The sequence below is a fragment of the Portunus trituberculatus genome, chromosome 14 (genome assembly GCF_017591435.1).
Source record: "Portunus trituberculatus isolate SZX2019 chromosome 14, ASM1759143v1, whole genome shotgun sequence".
Lineage (NCBI taxonomy): Eukaryota > Metazoa > Arthropoda > Malacostraca > Decapoda > Portunidae > Portunus > Portunus trituberculatus.
Window position 1 is genome coordinate 4,232,040 of NC_059268.1, and position 21,713 is coordinate 4,253,752.

Below are 21,713 nucleotides of genomic sequence, written 5' to 3' on the forward strand. Positions count from 1 at the left end.
GGGGCTTTCAAATTTGGAAAAAATTACCTGGATAAAACTTCGTTAAAGCGAGTTTGGTGTTTGTTAAACGAGTAGATGGTAGTAAAATGAAACCTTCGTTGTAGCGAAATTTTGTTGTGTGAATCTTCGTTAAACGGGGGTTGCCTGTATTTGTAAAAAAGCTTGGTTCATCTTCGCTTTTTTGCACCGCATGTTTCTCAAAGTTTCTTTCTTCCTCTCTCCTTACTCTAATATAATAATTTCTTGCATCCTTATACTTCCATCTGTTATTTTCATTTCTCTGCTTTCTGAGTTTCCTCCAAGCTTCATCTTTTGCCTTTTTAACTTCTATACATATGGTATTGTACCAAGCATATATACTTTTCTTACTCTATAGATAGGTACATAATTCTTCACTCCTTCATTATATTTATGTGGGAATATCTCATATTTCCCCTGTATAGTCATTCCATTTATAATATTACTCCATTCAATATCAGCAAAAAAATTTTCTTAACTTTTCAAAATCTGCACTTGCATAATTTAATCTCTCTTTTTTGTAATCTTCTCTGTGCCTTATCTCATCCTCTTCCTGCATTTCCAACTCTAATGTTACATGATCACTGCTTTCCACTGGACTAAGGTACAGGCAAGCCCCGCTTAACGAACGTTCACACAACGAAATTTGAAATTTCGCTACAACGAACGTTTCTTTTTACTACTTTAACGAAATCTTATCCAGGTAATTTTTTCCAAGTTTGAAAACCCCGCCATATCACGCAAGCTGACAGGCTTTTGAATACACCAGCACCTCTCATGGACAAAATATGCACCGCTCACTCCCCTTCCCTTCCCCGCTCTTAGTTCAAAACAAAAACGGTCCAGCACCAGCTCATCATCTCACGCTCAACATGCCACCAAAATGCCCTACAACCAGCCCTACAATGTTGCCTAGCGTTGCTAAGAAGAAAAGGAAGTCTCTTACTCTTGAAGTGAAGTTGGATATTACTCACAGACACGAGAGGCGAGAAAACTAATAGCATAGCTCGCCACCATGGCTTGACTCCATCTACTGTCTCTACTATTTTCAAGTCAGCAGACTCTTTTAAGAAGGCTGGTGAGACAGTATCTTCCTTGCAAGCTAAAAGAACCACCTGAACTCGTGACCCTGCAATGGATAAAATGAAAAGCCTTGTGGAAATGTGGTACATAAGTTTTGCAAGCGGTACAATGATGCGCCCTTTGTTTACATTCTACAGGTTGCCAGCTAGCGTATTTCCTGTTCTTGTTACATACATACATTAGTGTACATTATAATGACTTAATCTTAAATTAAACTGCTTAAATGTTTAACTTCATAATTTTTACTTTCATTAAACCTTTTACTGTACTATGATGCACTCTCACTTTGTTTACTCTCAATAGAAGTTCAAGTCAGGGGTCAAACTTGTTATAATTGGCACGACGAACATTTTTTTAGGAATGTAACCGATTTGTTAAGCAGGGCTTGCCTGTACTGTATGCTGGAAGGGGGCTCAGGCTTCTTTGTGAATACACTTGGTCAAGCAACGATGGTTCTTCTTTCCCCTTGTACCATGTTGATTCTTTCACCCACTGATTGAGTGAATTTATCATAGTCTGTAGTGCCAGGGACAATAATATTTAGTTTTTAGTTATTAAGGTCCTAATTATAGAGGTAGCAAAGCACACCATCGTTGTTTGACCTGGTTTTCAGAAAGATGCCAGAGCCCCCTCCAATCATACAATACCTTAGTCCAATGAGGAAAAGTGATCATGTGACATTAGAGATGCAAATTCAGTTGGAAGATGAGATAAGTTACAGAGAGGACTATAAAGAAGAGATTAAATTATGCAGGAGCGGATTTTGAAAAATTAAGGATTTATTTTGCTGATATTGAGTGGTGTAATATTTTGTGCAGAAAGACCGTACAAGTGAAATATGATATATTTTTACAGAAATACAATGAAGAAATAAAAAAGTTTGTTCCTGTTTATAGAGTTCAGAAAAAAAAATACATGCTTCGTACAATGCTAGATGCATAAGAACAAAAAAGGCAAAAGATAAAGCATGGAAGAAACTCTTAAAGAAGGAAATGACTATAACAGACGGCAGTACAAAGATGCTAGAAATGAATATACATTAGAGTAAGGAGAGAGGAAGAAAGAAATTTTGAGAAAAATGTAGTGAATAAAAGCAAAGTTGAACCCAAACTTTTCTAGAAGTTTATAAACAGCAAAACAAAGAATATGGAAACAACTGAAAAAAATAATTAAAGAAGGGAAGACATACCAAACAGGAAAGGAAATATGTGAAATAATGAATGAGAGCTTCAAAACTGCAGATGATTTCACAGAACCTAATAGGACGTTGGATTGCCAAGGATTACAGGAGATTGCAGTGCACAAAGAGGATATTGGATGATTACTGGATAAGTTGGAAGTCAGAAAAGCAATGGGGCCAGATGGTGTATCAGGCTGGATGTTAAAAGAATGTAAAGAGCAATTACTGGATCCAATTTGGGAAATAATTATAAGTTCAATAAATGATGGGGAAAGTTCCACTAGAATGGAAGCTTTAGGGGTTAAACATGCATTCGTACTTACCAACGCTGTGACAGAACTTTGTATATGTAGTACGGAGAAGGAATTGACGAGTTATCCATGCCTTACTATTGGCACACCACATGACCTGGAGTTACTTTTTTAACACTTTATGTGCTTTAAAGGCCCTGGGGTTCTCAGGATGATACACCAACAATGGTTTGACTTTACAGTTACTACTAGTGTTAGCACACAGGGCCAAGTCACAGGTACACAAACCATGTTCATATTTTGCAATTAAAGTAATCGCCCACGTATCCAGATCGCCACTATCCGTAACTGCCCCCAAGCATATTCAAACCTACCGCATGAGCGATCCCTCAATCCCACTAGGCGGCAGCACTTAAGGAGACCGTCCTGAGGTTTTTGAAAAATTGAAAATAATGAGGTACGTGGCTAATTTTTTTTTTTTCGCTGATAGATGTTTATAACACAATGTTAGTTTAGTAGTTACAAGCGAATCGACCAACAAATAACTGCATGAAAAACAAAAAATCTACTTTTTAAAAAAAATATTTTTCCTATAAACTTTGTCACCAGAGGACAGATTTAAATTTTGCCAGTACGGATATGAAGTATGTGGTATAACAAAACTTTCCATCTCATAGATTTTTTTTTTTTATATAAAATTGTATTGCAGCACTTAAAAAAAACAAAATTCCAAATTCTAGGAGATGGAAATGTAGCAGCTTCATTGAGCTTCAAAATGATACTTCAAAACTGAAAATCCGCTGAGAAATGTAGAAGATAGGATCGGAATGATAAAAAATGGAAACTGAGAAAAAGGCAAAACACCCCAGAGATGTCATTTTGGTCCTCTTTGACCCTGTATATTTATTTGGGTTGGATATTTCGTGCTCATACATCACCATGTGCATATATGCTTTATAAGCATGTTTAGAATATTCTGTATGACTCATATGGCACCTGGCCCCCCCTACAATGATTGTAGTTATTAGTCCCTCGAAGGCGAGGGTGTCTCCCATCCACGCATGGTCGATACAACTTGTAATTTCCACTTGCACCGTTTGTTTAGACATTATAAGGCAAAAAAGGCAGGTAAAATAGGCTGGATTGTGGCTTGCAAGGTGTGAAATAACAGGCGAGATACTCAATCGATCCTCCTCCCATTGCAGTCACATGGACACTGAAATGGAAGGGGAGAGGGTGTGTTCCTGTGTACACCATAGTACTGAGTTGCCAGAGCCCACCTTTCCTTACCAAAGAAACCACTTTCCATGGCTTTTTCTGTGCTTATTATCATCATCTATGGTACAGAGAGTGGGGAGGGGGGAAGTCCCGGGCTACGGTGGGCATGGCAGGGGTCCTTTAAAGTTTAAATACCCCACATATTTTAGAGTACAGTATCCGCAAAAAGTATAGAGCGCCCCTCCCGCTCAAAGGAAAAAAAACACAAACATAATGAGAATGTTATGAAAATAAGCAATACTAATGTTTTAGTACTTGGTCATCTGTCCTTTAGCTTTAATGACCATTTGTAGACATTTTGGCATTGAATCAGATAGGTTTCTGAAGTAATCCAGCTCCATTTCTGTGGTCTACATTTTCAAGATCTCATGGGAGAGCCGCGGTGCAGATGATGTGTTGCAGGTTGAGAGCCGATTTTTCATATAATTTCAACAATTCTCAATTGGATTTAAGTCAGGAGAGTTACCTGGCCACTCGATAAGCTCAACATTATGATCAGACAACCATTTCATCATTTTTTTTGCCTTGTGATATGGTGCATTATCCTGCAAAAAATAATCACATCCATGAATTTCATAATTTCATATGGTCATCTAGTACTTTGATATAGTTGTCAGCTCTCATTGTCACGTTTTTCGGAAGGAAAAACAACCCTGCACGACCCCCTGTACCACTAAATGAACCCCACACCATCACATTGTCAGGATGCTTCACTGTTTTGCAGGTGTACTGAGGAGAGCAACGAATGGAATTCTTGGGATGTCTGATCCTCCTTGGCCGTGGTCTTACACATTTGAAAGTACTTTCGTCACTGAAAAGTACTTTCCTCCACTGTTCAGCAGTCCAGTCTTTGTATTTGCGTGCAAACGCAAGTCTTTTCTTCACCATTGATGGTGTGAGGAGTGGTTTGGCAGCAGGCTTGTACGTGGATAGGCCAAGCTCCTTCTGCAACCGATGTTGTATGGTTCGTTCTGACACTCCTTGCAGCAAAGTCGGATGGCTTCTTTTGAGTTCACCTGCTGTAATCTCTGGATTATTGAGCGTTTCACATCATAGGATGTTGTCAGTACACTTAGAGGTCTTTCTAGGCCTTTCAAAGACAGGTTTTCGAGGTGGTACGACATTGGGTGGGAGACCACGAGAGGTAGCGACCACATGTCAGATGGTGCTCTCACCCCTCCCTGTACGTTTTGAAATTTCTTTCGTCGACACATTTTCAGTCTTCCAGGCCAAAATATGAGCCTTTTCCTCTCCACTAAGGTTAGTAGGAGCCATCAGGATGAATGTCTCCTAAAACTGCAGCGCCACAAAGCGTAACAACGAAAATAGGGGGTAGAAGGCAGGAGGAAAATGTAACATAAACTCCCTCCATAAGAGATTAATGAGCACTGAGGCAGGAAAATACAAGCTGAGTGTGCTGCCAGATAGCCTGCTGAGTTGCCAAATGTGAAATTATAATAACCATATGCCTGACAGCGGTGGAAAACGCAACAAGTTCAGAGCGCTTTTTAGCATCGATTTCAATGGGGAGCGCTCTATACTTTTTGCGGATACTGTATATCCCCAAAATACTCCATCACTATGTTGCCATATGTTTGGGGATGCTCTGGTGGTGTTTTGGGGATTTTCGATATTTTTCAGATTTTTCGATATCATGGCCACCGGACGGTGCCCTAAAGGCGGCGTCACACTATCACTTTTTTCGTCGTCTTCAACAATTTCCGTTGGTTTTTTACTGTTCCGTCAATTCTTTCCGTCATCTTGAGCCAGACAGAACACACCGTTTTCTTCTAGAATCAATTTTTTGTCAAATTAAGATTTATGGTTTTTAACCAAAACTTTTATAATAAAATTACTTTTCTTGCTAATTGGAATGATGCTATAATCTCAACTTAATATCATCTTCATAAATAGATATTTGTATGTATGTATATATATGTATATATGTATATATATATATATATATATATATATATATATATATATATATATATATATATATATATATATATATACACTCAACCCTCGATTTGCCGGACCTCCATTTGCCGGATTTCGGATTTGCCGGACAAGAGTCTGTGGGGAAAAAAAAAAAAAAAAAAAAAAAAGTCCGGGACAAGCCGATTTCAAACTACCGCGCCAGACAAAGTTCGCAAATCGGGCACTATAGATGGCAGCGGGGCGGACATACACGTCTAGTACTGGACTGTAAACAAGTCTGCACACACACGAGTGTTGTGCTTACGTGTTGTCGTGGATACACCTCTTCTTCACAACGATGCCACCCAAAACCCACCAAAGAAAGTAACCAAGCGTAGCTAAACCTGTGCACCTGTGCACTTCTATTCTTCCTGATCCTGCCTTTCTTTTATTTTTCTTTCTCTTGTCTTCCACATCTGGTGCAAAGTCTCTTTCTTCTCCTCAGTTTTGTTTTTCTGAACAAAAACGTCTGATTTATTTTCTAACTTCCTGGTACAGCTGGTGCAGGTGCCGAAATGCCGTTAAAGACAACACTATGTTCCCACCGGAAACTTTTGCCGTTAAACACGGGATTCCGGTAAATCGCGTGCCGTTAAAGCGGGGTTCAACCTGTATAGGGTAAAGTCCGGCAAGGGGGTAGAACCCCGGACATTTTCCATTGCCGGACATTTGCCATTCCCGGACAAGCCTTCCCCCATTTTAGTCCGGCAAATCGAGGGTTGAGTGTATATATATATATATATATATATATATATATATATATATATATATATATATATATATATATATATTCATATATACAGGCAACCCCTACTTACTGAAGGTTCACGCAACGAAATTTCGCTACAACGAAGGTTTCATTTTATTACCATTTGCTCGTTTAATGAACAAGAAACTCGCTTTAATGAAGTTTTATCCAGGTAATTTTTCCCAAGTTTGAAAGGCCCACCGTATCACACAAGCTGACAGGCTTTTGATTACATGAGCGCCTATCGTGGATAACATGCGCACCACTCACTGCCCCTGTTCAAAACAATAACAGTGTCAGCAGCAGCTCGTCTTCCCTTCCTCAATTTACCACCAAAACGCCCTGCAATGTCGCCTAGCATTGCTAAAAAGACCAGGAAGTCTCCTACTCTCGAAGTGAAGCTGGATATTATTCACAGACACGAGGCGAGAACACAAATAGCATTGCTCACCACCATCTTGACTCCATCTACTGTCTCTACTATTTTCAAGTCAGCAGACTCTATTAAGAAGGCTGGTGAGACTGTACCTTCCTTGCAAGCTAAAAGAACCACCTGAACTACAATGGATAAAATGGAAAGCCTTGTGGAAATGTGGTACATAAGTTTTGTATGTGATACAATGATGCGCCCTTTGTTTACATTCCACAGGAATGTAAATTTAAGATCATCAACATTATAAAGTTACGCACATACATACATTAGTGTACATTATAACGACTTAAATTAAACTGCCTAAATGTTTAACTTCATAATTTTTACTTTCATTAAACCTTTCACTGTACTATGATGCACTCTCGCTTTGTTTACTCTCAATGGAAGTTCAAGTTGGGGGTTAAACTTGTTATAATCAGTTCGCTTAACGAAGTTTCGCTTAACGAAGGGTTTTTTTTAGGAACGTAATCCCTTCGCTAAGCGGGGATTGCCTGTATATACTGTTCCAGCCTAGCAGCGAAAAGTGGTTCAGTTGTTTCACATTTCTTTGTGAGAAGCTCCAAGGCAGAACTTCCAAGTAGCAAATGGCCAAGATGAACTGCTCTGTCATTTATGAGTGGACAAAGCTGTCTGAAGTTTCTCGTAAAGAGCATTAAAGGCTAAAAATAGCAACAAAAAAATAGCAGTAGCTGGCTGGGGTGTGAAGGGGCAGCCATGTTTGTTTACAGTTGACAAAAGCAAAAAAAAAAAGGTGACGGAAAAGTACTAGTGTGATGCCCCCTTTACTGTTGTGTGTACATCCCACCACCACTTGTACTGCTTATGCACCATTTTTTTTTTTTTTTCCAGATTATACATTTAATGTGCTTTCATTCATTGTTTTCTTACCCATTTGGGTTATGTACATGTTTTTTCTCAATTTATAAGGGGTTGGGAGAGGAAATTCCGTGTATCTGGGTATTTTGTGTATCCATCAGGGCCTTGGCTGCTATAATCCGGGTACGCAGGCAATTCCTGTATATATATCTGATTTATATGAATTCCTCATCCCCCAAAAAAATCAAACTTAGACTTTAGGGAGATGCAGGATTTATTTATTTAATTTTGTGAAATTTAAGATTTTGGGATTACTATTGTATCTCCAAAATCTTCAGACCCTAAATTACCAGATGGTATAGTTTATTTTTTTTTATAATTAAATATCCTTCCCATCAGGAAGCCATTTTTAAATGTCTTGTGTGATTGTGTCAGCCTGACTCACACCCTATGGCCTACACAGTACGTGGCCAGGAGTCAAGTAGGGAGGAGTGTCATTTAGGTCTCTAATTTTTGCCTGACAGGTATAAGTAGACGAGTATTAGAATGAAACATTAAGAGAAGACAATTAGAAACAAACAAACAAATGTATTGTTGTGAGACAGCTGGGCTTTCAATTCTGGCCTCCCCTCTCCCCTCCATCATTCGCGTTATCTCCCACTCCAAGACCCTGCCTCACCCCATGCCTCACTGTCAGGTTTCTCCACCATCTCTCAATATCATAAGACTGTTATGATCTTTTCAAACACTTTTTTTTTTCTTACTGCCTTCATCATCACAACTTTATATGACATAGCTCTTGCAATAACACTAATACAAAAAATTATGTTGAGACAGAGATAGAAAGTTGTACCAGACAAACAATAAATACTTCACTTTCATTATCTCACTTCAACACACTAATAATGACTCAAATAGTGTCCAATTCAGCAGTGAAACAGCAGATTGCCATGACGCTGCTGATGGCACCTTCCCAACCCTCACAATTTCTAGAGATGCAGGTATCTTACGTTATCATTTTATCATGCTCCAGGAAGTCATTATTGTAGTATACACAATCATTTAATGTGCTTTCATTCATTGTTTTCTTACCCATTTGGGCTATGTACATGTTTTTTTCTCAATTTATAAGGGGTTTGGAGAGGAAATTTCGCGTATCCAGATATTTCACGTATCCGCTAGGGCCTTGGCTGCTATAATCTGGATACGCAGGCGATTATTGTATCTCATGTTCCATATCCATTGTGAGACTCTTCTTAAGTTTTTTCTTTTCAACCTCCTTATTTTTACTTTTGGGGTCTTGAGTTCACAAAACTTAAGAAAAATACACACTGCCGAGGAGCACAGACACATCCATGCATAAAGGATGAACAATGATACACAGCGCGAACTGAATCTTCGGGTGGATATGGGCACCCAAGCAATTGCTGCGCCACCTACCAATAGCTATTCATATCTTATAAATATCTTCATATTTCGAGGCGTAAATTATATGAAATTTTTTGCCAAATATAAAAAAAAATTGTATGTTGGGGCATTCATATTTCGAGGTATTACTGTACAGGCAACTCCCGCTTAATGAAGGTTCACACAACAAAATTTCACTACAACAAAGGTTTAATTTTATCTGCTTGTTTAACGAACACCAAATTCGCTTTAACGAAATTTTATCCAGGTAATTTTTTCCAAGTTTGAAAGCCCCGCCGTATCACGCAAGCTGACAGGCTTTTGAATACACCAGCGCCTCTTGTGGACAAAACGCGCACCACTCACTCCCCGTTCAAAACAATAACAGCGTCAGCAGCAGCTCGTCTTCCCTTCCTCAACATGCCACCAAAACATCCTGCAATGTTGCATAGCATTACTAAGAAGAAAAGGAAGTCTCTTACTCTCGAAGTGAAGCTGGATATCATTCACAGACACGAGAAAGGCGAGAAAACTAATAGCATTGCTCGCCACCATGGCTTGACTCCATCTACTGCCTCTACTATTTTCAAGTCAGCAGACTCTATTAAGAAGGCTGGTGAGACCATATCTTCCTTGCAAACTAAAAGAACCACCCGAACTCATGACTCTGCAATGGATAAAATGAAAAGCCTTGTGGAAATGTGGTACATAAGTTTTGTATGCGGTACAATGATGCGTCCTTTGTTTACATTCCACAGGTTACCAGCTAGCGTATTTTCCGCTCCACTCTCCCTCCCTTCATAAATTTAAGATCATCAACATTATAAAGTTACTTACATACATACATTAGTGTACATTATAATGACTTAGTCTTAAATTAAACTGCTTAAATGTTTAACTTCATAATTTTTACTTTCATTAAACCTTTTACTGTACTATGATGCACTCTCGCTTTGTCTACTCTCAATGGAAGCTCAAGTCAGGGGTTAAACTTGTTATAATTCGTTCGTTTAACAAAAAATTTGCTTAACAAAGGGTTTTTAGGAACGTAACCCGTTCGTTAAGCGAGGGTTGCCTGTATTTAGATACCTTTTCTCTGGGCCCTGTCGTGTCGGCTCTCAGGGTAATTCAATGATTTTTCTTTTGGGTTCCTTATACATACTGTTTTATGTATTGTCCTCTGTGGGATTTGAGGTCCTTGGACCGTTCTTAGAGCGAGTTGTTATGCTCTTCTCACTCCTATGGTTTTGTCCATCTGTCATGGGATACAAGTGCTGCATCCACCTTAGGGCATGGCCTCTGCTTTGTAAATTTGGGTATATAAGGGTGTGTGTCTTGGGGAGTGAAAGTTGTTCTTAGGGATGAGGTCATCCTTCCTCCAATACTTGGGATCCAGTTCTTAAGCAATAATTAATAATTATGGGTAGTAGTATATGTAATAACAATAGGATTTTTTAATGTAAAATCCATTTTTATCTACATACTTACCCATAATTATCAATCATAATTGAGTTTCCCTTCCTACCTCCCCTCTATGACCTTTTAGGATAGAGGCAAATGAGGGAATCGGCCTGATGGATGGTACTTGGGAATAGAAAACGGGTGGGGTCTCTTCTCAAAGAAAACAAGAAAGGGCACTGCAAGTATTTCTTTCGTTTCTTTCCTTGAGCTGTTAGACATAATGTAAGTTTGATGTGGATATGGGCTTTAAGCAATAATTAATAATTATGGGTAAGTATGTAGATAAAAAAGGATTTTACATTAAACAATCCTATTTCTCAATCTCCGTCCTTTTCTCGTTTTTTTACTTAGCTTCATTTCTTAGCACTTTCTTCTTCTCCCTCTCTTTTTATCCATATATCCTTAAATTCAGTATCATCAGCCAGCTTCCCTTTTCTTGTCATAATTTCCTCCACCGCCACCTGTAATCTCATTCTCACTTTCATTGGTCTCTTACCCCTTCACTAAATCTTCCCAACCTAATCACTTCCTCCACTTTCTGGTCCAACTCTTGCGTGCTGTCCTGGACCTGTTTGATAATAGTTTTGGCCAATTCTCTCTCTTCTCACTCTCTCACAAACTTCTTCGTTTTTTTTTTTTTCCTTTATCCCGAAAAATTAAGATACATTTCCTCTTATCCACTGTATCCCTCACTAAATATTCTTTCTCCTTAACCCTTTCGGTGCTCCAGACCACGATTGTGGCTTTGCGGGGAAATGCCTCCTGTCCACGATCGTGGTCCCATATTTGACGAGTCACAGAATTAAACCGCGCGCCTCTTGGCTGCTGCTAGTTGCCAGATAACATTCTCCCAGCCGCCCTCGACTTATAGGATGCACCATCAGTTGCATGGTAAGAAAAATATAGTCACAATGGCATCCACACAGTAGAGTATCAGATGCTCCCTTTTTCACAATTATTATTATTCTACGACGTCGCTAGAGGCTATTTGTGCATTTATTTACAGAAATAACAAGAGTAATGATCAAATCTCTTTGTTAGAGAGCAGATATGCCAGATGTTATTCGTTTACTGGTAACATATTGCGTATTTAGTATGTTACCATATATGGACATGCGTATCTTTGCTCATGACCTCCTCTCCTTATTGTTTACATAACCTTATATATGATAAGAGTCCTGAAACAAAGGAGGAGGATTGTAGGGGACCCTCAGTCAATGTTTATCAGGAGTGATGGATAGTTCTCGACCCCACTACCTCTCGTGGCCCCCACCTTGCCAGATGCCTGCTACACCTGCGGTGCGGCGTAGAAGGCCCACAGTTGTTACCGCACCGAATGCTATTGCCATGATTACAGCATCAGGAGATGAATATTCTGATGAGGAGAAAGACCTTGATGAGGTAGCACCTGATGTGTCTAGTAATGAAAGTGAAGACTCATATTCTGAGCCAGACACGGAATCATCTGACGCTTCTTCTCAGTCCCCCAGCCCACACCACTGCGTCCTCCTCCTCCCACGCGTGATGCCCAGCGTGCTAGATGATGTCTCTTGGCTGCCCTCCGCCGCAGGCGACCACAACAGCCTGCATTCACGTGGACAGATGGTGATGATTTTATTCCAAATGTGTATGATTTTGATAATGCATCGAGTGGAATTTCTGATGCTAGCGGCATCACAGATGACTCCACTATCCCAGATTTTTTTCAAGCTATTTGTGGACGATGCTGTCATAGATCTGATTGTTCGTGAAACTAATAAGTATTTTGTATGTTGGTTTTGGTACATTTAGTGAAAACTGCAGTCTTTTTATTTCTTGTTCTCCCCCCCCCAAAAAAAAACTCGATTTGTTGTGTTCTATTGCGAAGAAAGCCAGTATTTTATGTTGAATTTCATAATAATAGTATGTACATCAAGAAAACACTCTGAAAACGTATTTTATATTATTTGTGTGGGCATAATGTATACACAGGTGTGAAAAATCATTACCCTAACACATTCTGGAGCAGTTCTGAGCAACTTCAGTTCAAATCAGGCGGAAAATTCTGTGTAATTTAGTGAGAACCCCTGCACAAGTTGCGTCGGAAAATAACCACCCGCTATGATGACAATACTCAACAGCGCACAATGTACTACCAGAAAGCCAACTTACCATCATTATTGCACCACTTTCTAGTGTGGGTAGAGACCTAAATTTTTTACAGTAGATGTGTAACACTCTATTATGCATGAGAATGTTTTTTTTTTTTTTCATTTTTGCAAACCTTGATTTTTCGGCCGTATTTGCGGCTCACAGACATGACCCAAAAACCTATTTGCGCCCTGAAAGGGTTAATTACTTGTATAACAGTGTCCTTAGTCTTTTCCTGAATTTACTTCCTTACTACCTCTGAAAATTTTACTTTTTTCCTCTTCCTGTTCCTGTTTCCATGCATTTCATAATTACTCCAACTTGCTTTCACCCAATCCATTCTCTATTTTATCCTCCCAATCCTGTACTTTTTTTTCTGTAGGCTTCTTAAGGAGTCTTCACAGTTGCAACATGCAGCCTTTAGTATATCATTTTGTTTCTTTATCTCTTGCATCTCCTCCTTCATTTCTTGATTTATTTCTCTTACCTTCTCATATTCCTCTAATCTCACTTTTAGTTCAGTGTTTTCTTTTATCAACTTGTCTTGTTTTTCCACTATACTTGACATCACCTCCATGTACCTTATCTCCCTTTCCACATTTATCAGCCTCCTCATATTACATCTTTATTCTTTAAATCCAGAAAAATCCTTGTCCATATTATCATCACTCATTCCCTTCAGGCCAATAAGTGTTTCGACAAACCTTTTTTCAAAACATGGCGTTTGTTTTAGTCCCATACGTTTGGCAGCACCACCTAGCTCCACCTCTCTCTCCGTTTTTCCGTTCTATACAGTATCCAAATCTTATTTATTTTGGAGACTGGAGAACGCTATGGCCCCCTACCCACCTGTACTTACGTCTAGGTAAGGCTCCAACACCTGCTGAAGTTTTTTTCAAACTTTTTAGGGAAACTGCAGTTCAGTGGGGCTTTTTTCTAATATTTTGTCGCCCCTGGCAGTTCTCCCTCTTCCATATACAAAAAAAAAAAAAAAAAAAAAAAAATCTATTGGAAAATTATGTTTGAACAACACGATTTTGAATAATGCAACATTGCCAGGAACATGACCCTCACATTATTCAAGATATGACTGAACTTACTTGTTGCTAGTGAATAGAGGTTACACACTGAGAGGTTCACATGTATGCCTCACCATATGTACAACTTGAATTTTGCCTTCTCAGTTGTAAAATAAACATGCTAACCACTACACTATGCAATACTTTACAAGATAGTTCACTTCTCCGTGAAATCTTACATGTACACCAAATAAAAAAAAATGTACACATGCTTCAACAACAAAAAACAACAAAAAAAGGGAATATTACCGCAAACTGGTCACCTCCATTTTCTTCAAGTGCTTTCTTGAATTTGTCAAGGCGTTTGTTGGCTTCAGCAAGAGAAATAATGAACTCAGCTGAAAATAGAATAAAACAATGTTATTCAATGAAACTTCAAAGTAATTAAGCCTTTTCTAGTATATATCTACTTCTTCTATCCATTTTACACTTATATTCTATATTTGTAGGAGCTTGGCTCTAACATATTTTTTGCATGATTCAATAAATGAATCCATAATTTATTGTTTTTTTAACTTCTCTATTACTTATAAACTATCACTATATCAATATAATTTTTGTGCACTGTACACTAGCTATACACTATCTATTATAGCAGGCTGGCAAAGTGACACACTGTACACTAGTTATACACTATCTATTATAACAGGTTGACAAACTGACAGGTGACTCAGACAAAGAACCATACACTCAGGCACACACATAATTCACTCTCTTATTCCTGTTAGCCACTGGTGGGTAGGGACAGTCTCATGGAGCACTCTATATACACAGGCCCATTTCCTGACAAATATGGTAAGTAAAAAAAGTAATAATAATAATAATAATAATAATAATAATAATAATAATAATAATAATAATAATAATAATAATAATAACAATAATAATAATAATAATAATAATAATAATAATAATAATAATAATAATAATAATAATAATAATAATAATAATAATAATAATAATAATAATAATAATAATAATAACAATAATAATAATAATAAAATAAATCTCCCTAGAGAGTTTCTCTCCATGATTCATAAGTCATAATTGTGAGGAGGATTTCTAAGTTATGAGTGATTTTAAGAGGAGCTTTTATGATTTTTTTTTTTTTTTGCATAGGCACAACTTCAGTCAGTGAGCTATTTATTTTCTTGAGACCCACTTACTTTTTTTTTTTTTTTTTTCAATAAAGTAAATTTCTAAGATGTTTACATTTGTTTAGTTAAACACAACAAAGATATCCAAATGGAATGGCATCATCAAAGTTGCCACATTTTGTGAATACAGCATTTTTTTTCAGCAAAATGATACTCATCAGTGGTGCTTATCTTATAACAGTCTGTAGTTTGTCTTGTACTGGACTCATTAATTTTTACTATAGTGACTTCTTTCTTCCTTACCCAATAGTCATAAGATGTCATACAGACACAGAAGACATGTAATGGTAACTGCGATAAGTGGCATTAACATAATGTTATAAATGGAATAAAATGGTTAAATTCAATCAAATATGTGTCTTTTTACAAGATATTGTTCAACTGTAAGTGAATGCAGCACTGAAGAAGAACAGAGCTGTTTGGGAGCCAAAAAGAGCTGTCTCTTTTGAGTGATTTGAGCTAAATGAACCAGCTCTATAAAAAGAACCAAAAATCCCATCACTAGTGTGAATCACATTGAAAACATCCAACAAAAGTAGAATCTCATCATTTTCAGAATTTTTGTTCTTATTTGCCCTGTTGTTCACAACTTTCCTATGTTTTTTCAACATAAACACAAATTGTGCATTCTTCTCAAATAACAATATGTAAATCATATTTTTGGTTTTGGTTGGAGGTTAGTGGTTTGATTAGCTTGTGTGTTGTTCCTAATGTCAGACCTGCAGAAAGTGATTGGACGGTTTTTGCATATTTTTTTATTGTTTGAAACAGATGCTAAAATGCTGAGTTAGACACATCACCAGATTTACAAGAATTACTATGGTATTAGGTCCATAAAAATTCAATACCTTGACCATCATACTTTATTATAGTGTTGCTATTACTACTACTGTTACTATCAGAGAGACCAAGACCATTGTATCTCAGGATCAGATACAATGAGTATCTGATCCTGAAAGAAGAATATGCCAGTCGAAGCACAAGATCGCATAGTAAGAAGCTGGGGAAGGGAAGATGTGTAAGAGATATTAAAAAGTATAGTTTCCCGCAAAGATGTATTGAGACGTGAAACAGCTTGAATGAAGAAGTAGTGTCTGCAACGAGTGTGCATACTTTTAAAGTAAGATTGGATAAGTGTAGATATGGAGACGGGGCCACACGAGCATACAGCCCAGGCCCTGTAAAACTACAACTAGGTAAATACAACTAGGTAAATACATGAAAGCAAGGTGAAACCAGGTTTCACAATAGGCACAATCAGTGGCATTCAACATAGTTTATGCATTGCATCTTCCACAAAAATCAGAATTAATACCAGATTGGCTAGGTACAAAAGGAAAATGGTCAGATGAGCATGGATTATTGTTTACAACTTGGGCTTGGTGATGGGGAGAGCCATGTCGTTTCTGGTTTGTGGTCCCACTGCACTCAAGTGATCCCTATTTTGACTTCATCTTTCCCTCTCCCTCAAGCAATTACTAACAAATGCAATACAAGATAACTTAACAAGGTTTGAGATGAGCTGATATGTGGTGGCTGCCAGAAACTTCGAGAATTTCATGAAATATAGGAGCATCAGTACACGTCTGCACCCAAATACTGCTCCTATGGTCACAATTAATAACACCATTAGTTATTCTTTTAAAGTTTATTTAACACCACTAATTATTCTTTTACAGTTTATTAGTATTCTTTCAGCAATTTCAAATTTAGCTACCAGTCTAATTGGGTTAATTCTAGTAAGTTTAGATTTAGTTGGGTTATAGTTTGGTCAAATTACGTTTAATTAAATGACATTAGCAGTATTAGTATCATTTTACACTTTCACCAGTCTCAACATGGCTCTTCTTACTCCTCTTACCATATAAAGCTTCTCATTTTGAGTAATCTGAACCCCATATATACCCATCAAAATTTTTTTTATAACACTGACAGCAATTCTTGAAAATTTACCAGTTTTGGGAAGAATGAGCTCATGCACTGCCATGCCAACACTGAAAAGTGACACACCTGCATGTGTGATGGACTGGCGAGTGGCGACCACTCAGGCACACTGGTTAGGTGTATTTACCTAGTTGTATTGTACAGAGTTTGAATGGGGCTCAAAGTGTCCTGTCTCCATATATCCATTTGTCCAATTTTTCTTTAAAGTTATGCACATTATGTGCTGTAACAACTTCACCATTTTTCAACCATTCTGTACATTTTCCAATATCCTTCACACACTACCTCTTCCTAATCTTTCCATGTCCTCTTGTATTTACCTAGTTGTATTGTATAGGGTTCGAGTGGGGCTCATAGTGTCCTGTCTCCATATCTCCATTTATCTAGTTTTTCTTTAAAGTTATGCACATTATGTGCTGCGACAATTTCCTTATCCAATGCATTCCATTTTTCCACCGTTCTGTGTGGAAAACTGTATTTTTCAACATCCTTCACACACTGCCTCATCCCGATTTTCTTTTCATGTCCTCTTGTCCTTCCATCTTCTTCCACTAACAGCACCAGGTCTTCTTTGTCTATTTTTTTAATATCATTTACTATCTCATACATTGTTATTAGGTCCCCACGTTCTCTTCTATCCTGTAAGGTTGGCACTCTCATTTCCTTCAGTCGTTCTTCATATGTGAGGTTCTTTAATTTCGGCATCATCTTTGTAGCAATCTTCTGTATCCTTTCCAGTTTTCTTATATCTTTTATAAAGCTCGGAGACCATACCACTGCTGTATATTCCAGCCTTGGTCGTATCATGCTTTGATGAATTTTTTCATCATATCTTTATCCATGTAGTGAAATGCCACTCTTATATTAGTCAACATCTTATATGATAGTCCAAATATCTTGTTTATGTGTTTATCAGGGCTCAGATTTTCTTGTATGATCACTCCAAGATCTTTTTCCTCTTCAGTCTTCATTATTTGCTCTTGTCCCATCAAATAGTTCCATACTGGTCTTCTCTTATTCTTTCCTAGTTCCATTATGTGACATTTCTTGGCATTAAACTCCAATTTCCACTTCTTGCTCCATTCATAAATCTTGTTTAAATCTTCCTGTAACAGTAGACAGTCCTCTCTGGTTTTGATAACTTTTAGCAACTTTGCATCATCAGCAAATAAATTCATAAAGCTGTTTATCCCAATGTGAATGTCGTTTACATATACTTGAAACATAATGGGGGCTAACACTGACCCTTGTGGCACTCCGCTAGTTACTTTACTCCAAGATGAGTATGTATCTCTGATCACAGTTCTCATTTCCCTATCCTTCAAATAATCTCTTGTCCATTCGAGCAAGGTTCCACGCAGTCCTCCTATGATCTCTAGTTTCCAAAGAAGTCTTCCGTGAGGGACTTTATCAAATGCCTTTTTAATGTCCAGGTATATTGTGTCTACCCATCCATCTCTGTTTTCAAGTCCTGCAATAACTCTGGAATAGAAGCTTATTAAATTTGATACACATGACTGCCCTGTCATGAATCCAAATTGTCTGTTCGATATGACTTGCTCCTCTTCTAGAAATTTAATTATATTTACCTATTTGTGTATTACAGGGCCCGAGCTAAGCTCTCTGTGTCCTGTCTCCTTGTCTACTCCTGTCATCTCTCTCTTTCATCTGATTGACGCACACTGCATCAACAACATCACTGCTTAGTTTATTCTACTTATCAATACTACGATGCGGGAAACTGTACTTTCTCACGTCATTTAAACAGATGTCTTTTATTAGTTTTTTTTCCATGTCCTCGGAGATGATTACTTGTGGTCACCTTTATCCATTCTTTGTCCAATGTGTCAATCTTGTTCACCAATTTATACATAGTTATCATGTCACCCCTTGTTCTTCTCTCTTCTAATGTGGTCAGCCCCAGCTCCCTCAGTCTTTCCTCATAGTCTAACTCCTTGAAACCTGGTACCATCCTTGTTGCCAGCCTCTGTACCCTTTCCACCTTCACATTTTTCTTCATGTGTGGTGACCAGACACGAGCTGCATATTCTAGCTGGGGTCTTATTAAAGTGCATAGTATCTTTTCCATCATTCCTTCATCTAGGTAGTGGAATGCAAGACCAATATTTTGAAGCATATTATATGTTTTCCCAAATATCTTGTTTTTGTGTTTCTCCGGTGACAAAGTGTTTTGCACGGTTACTCCTAAGTCTTTCTCCTCATTGGTCTCTTCAATTTTCTCATCACCCAGCCTGTAATCCCTGTTTGGTCTGTATCTACTTCTTCCCATTTTCATAACATGGCTCTTGTTTATATCAAATTCCATCTGCCACTCTTTACTCCACTCATATATTTTATCAAGGTCTTCCTGTAACTTGTTACAATCTTCCACATTCTTTACTCTCCTCATAATTTTAGTATCGTCCACGAACATATTCATGTAACTGCCTATTCCTACTGGCATATCATTAACATAAATCAAGCACTGACCCTTATGGAACTCCACTGGTTACCTTTTTCCACTCTGACTTCTTTCCTTTCACCACTGTTCACATTTCTCTTCCCACTAAGTAATTTTCCATCCATTTTGCTAGTTTATCACTTACTCCTCCAATCTTCTTTAGTTTCCAAATCAGTCTATTGTGTGGCACTTTATCAAAGGCCTTTCTCAAGTCCAGGTAAATAGCATCCACCCATCCCCTTCTATGTTGTAGTATGTCAGTCACTCTTGAATAAAAACATAATAAATTGGATACACGATCTTCCTTTTCTGAAACCAAACTGCCTTTCACTCAGAATGTTTTCACTTTCTAGATACTCACTCCACTTTGCTTTAATTACTTCTTCACATACCTTGCACAATATACTAGTCAACGATACTGGTCTGTAATTTAACGGTTCCATTCTAATTCCATTCTTATATATAGGCACAATGTCAGCTCTTTTCCACTCTTTTGGGACTATTCCTGTTCGTATGGAGGTTTCCACAATATCAAATATGGGGTTCAACAATTGATCTTTACATTCTTTCAGCAACTTCCCAGATATGCCATCAGGCCCCATTGATTTATTAACCCCTTCAATACGGTGACGCCTATGTGGGCGTCATGAAGCCCCAGTAGTAAATACGGTGACACCTACATAGACGTCATATTTCTTTTCTGAGCTTTCTTCAGTTCAGTTGTCCCGTATAGTGTGTTGGATACCAACTACACACGCCGTATGCTGTCCTTGAAATCCTAGTGCTCCTCCCACCATCCTTGCCTCCACCAATCACTAAAGATAAGCTACATGCCTTGTGTCTAAGATTACCCAATGGCATAGACTGTTCCCATCTCTCTCTCTCTCTCTCTCTCTCTCTCTCTCTCTCTCTCTCTCTCTCTCTCTCTCTCTCTCTCTCTCTCTCTCCATTCCTCCTCCCCATCTCCCTTTCCTCCCTCCCCATCTCCCTTTCCTCCCTCCCCATCTCCCTTTCCTCCCTCCCCATCTCCCTTTCCTCCCTCCCCATCTCCCTTCCCTCCCTCTCCCCTCTCCCTCTCGAAAGATAAGTTACATGCGTCCTGCCTTGTAACATTCGTGGAAACACACACACACACATGAGGTCTTTACTAAGGAATCCAAATTTGAAAGACCACAGGGTAATAGAGAGACTGTCTATATGAAAGAGATTAAAGTAACCAAGCTTGAAATAAAAAAGTTGATGACGGAACTAGATGAGGAAAAGGCAATGGGACCGGATGAAGTCTCAGGCAGAATACTGAAAGAATGTAGGGAAGAACTAGCAAGTCCAATATACGTACAACATCATAAAATGCTCAATAGAAAATGGAACAGTGCCAGTGGAGTGGAAAAGAGCTGAGGTGGTTCCCATATATAAGAGCGGAAGGAAGGAAGAACCTTTAAATTACAGACCGGTATCACTAACTAGTGTAATATGCAAGATGTGTGAAAAAGTAATAAAGAAGCAATGGATTGAGTTTCTTGAAGACAACAAAATATTATCAAATAGCCAATTTGGTTTTAGAAAAGGACGGTCATGTGTGACAAATTTATTGAGTTTCTACTCTAGAATAGTTGATAAAGTACAAGAGAGAGAGGGATGGGTTGACTGTATCTATTTAGATCTAAAAAAGGCGTTTGATAAAGTGCCACATAAAAGATTACTATGGAAGTTAGAGGAGAAGGGTGGCTTAAAAGGAAGCACATTGAGATGGATGAAGAATTACTTAAGGGGGAGAGAAATAAGGACGATAGTTAAAGATATGAAGTCCAAGTGGAGAACAGTAGACAGTGGAGTGCCACAGGGTCAGTATTGGCCAATACTTTTCTCGTATATATAAATGACATGCCAGAGGAGTGAACAGCTACATAAATCTGTTTATGGACGATGCGAAACTGTGCAGAGTCATTAAACAAAAGAGGATTGTGAAATACTACAGGAAGACTTAAACAAGATCTGGAAATGGAGCAAAAAATGGGAGATGGAATTCAATGTGGACAAAAGCCATGTCATGGAAATGGGAAAAAGTGAAAGACGACCAGTGGGAATCTATAAGATGGAAGATGGAGTAGAACTAGAAAAAGTAAAAAAGGAAAAGGACTTGGGAGTGACAATGGAAGAAAATAATCAACCGGTAAGCCATATTGAAAGAATTTTCAGAGAGACGTATAATTTGCTAAGGAATATTGGAGTAGCATTTCACTATATGGACAAGGAAATGATGAAGAAATTGATAAGTACTAAAATA

General features: G+C 38.1%; 1 protein-coding gene across 1 annotated transcript in view; it reads right to left on the reverse strand.

Annotated features, from left to right (window-relative positions):
• The window catches only part of LOC123503532 (ATP-dependent RNA helicase DHX8-like), a 258,222-nt gene that overhangs the window by 225,841 nt on the left and 10,668 nt on the right, over window positions 1–21,713 (reverse strand). Inside the window, exon 2 of the mRNA XM_045253371.1 lies at window positions 14,114–14,202. Within this exon, the coding sequence (XP_045109306.1) occupies window positions 14,114–14,202 (89 nt within the window). The remainder of the gene's footprint in view (window positions 1–14,113; window positions 14,203–21,713) is intronic.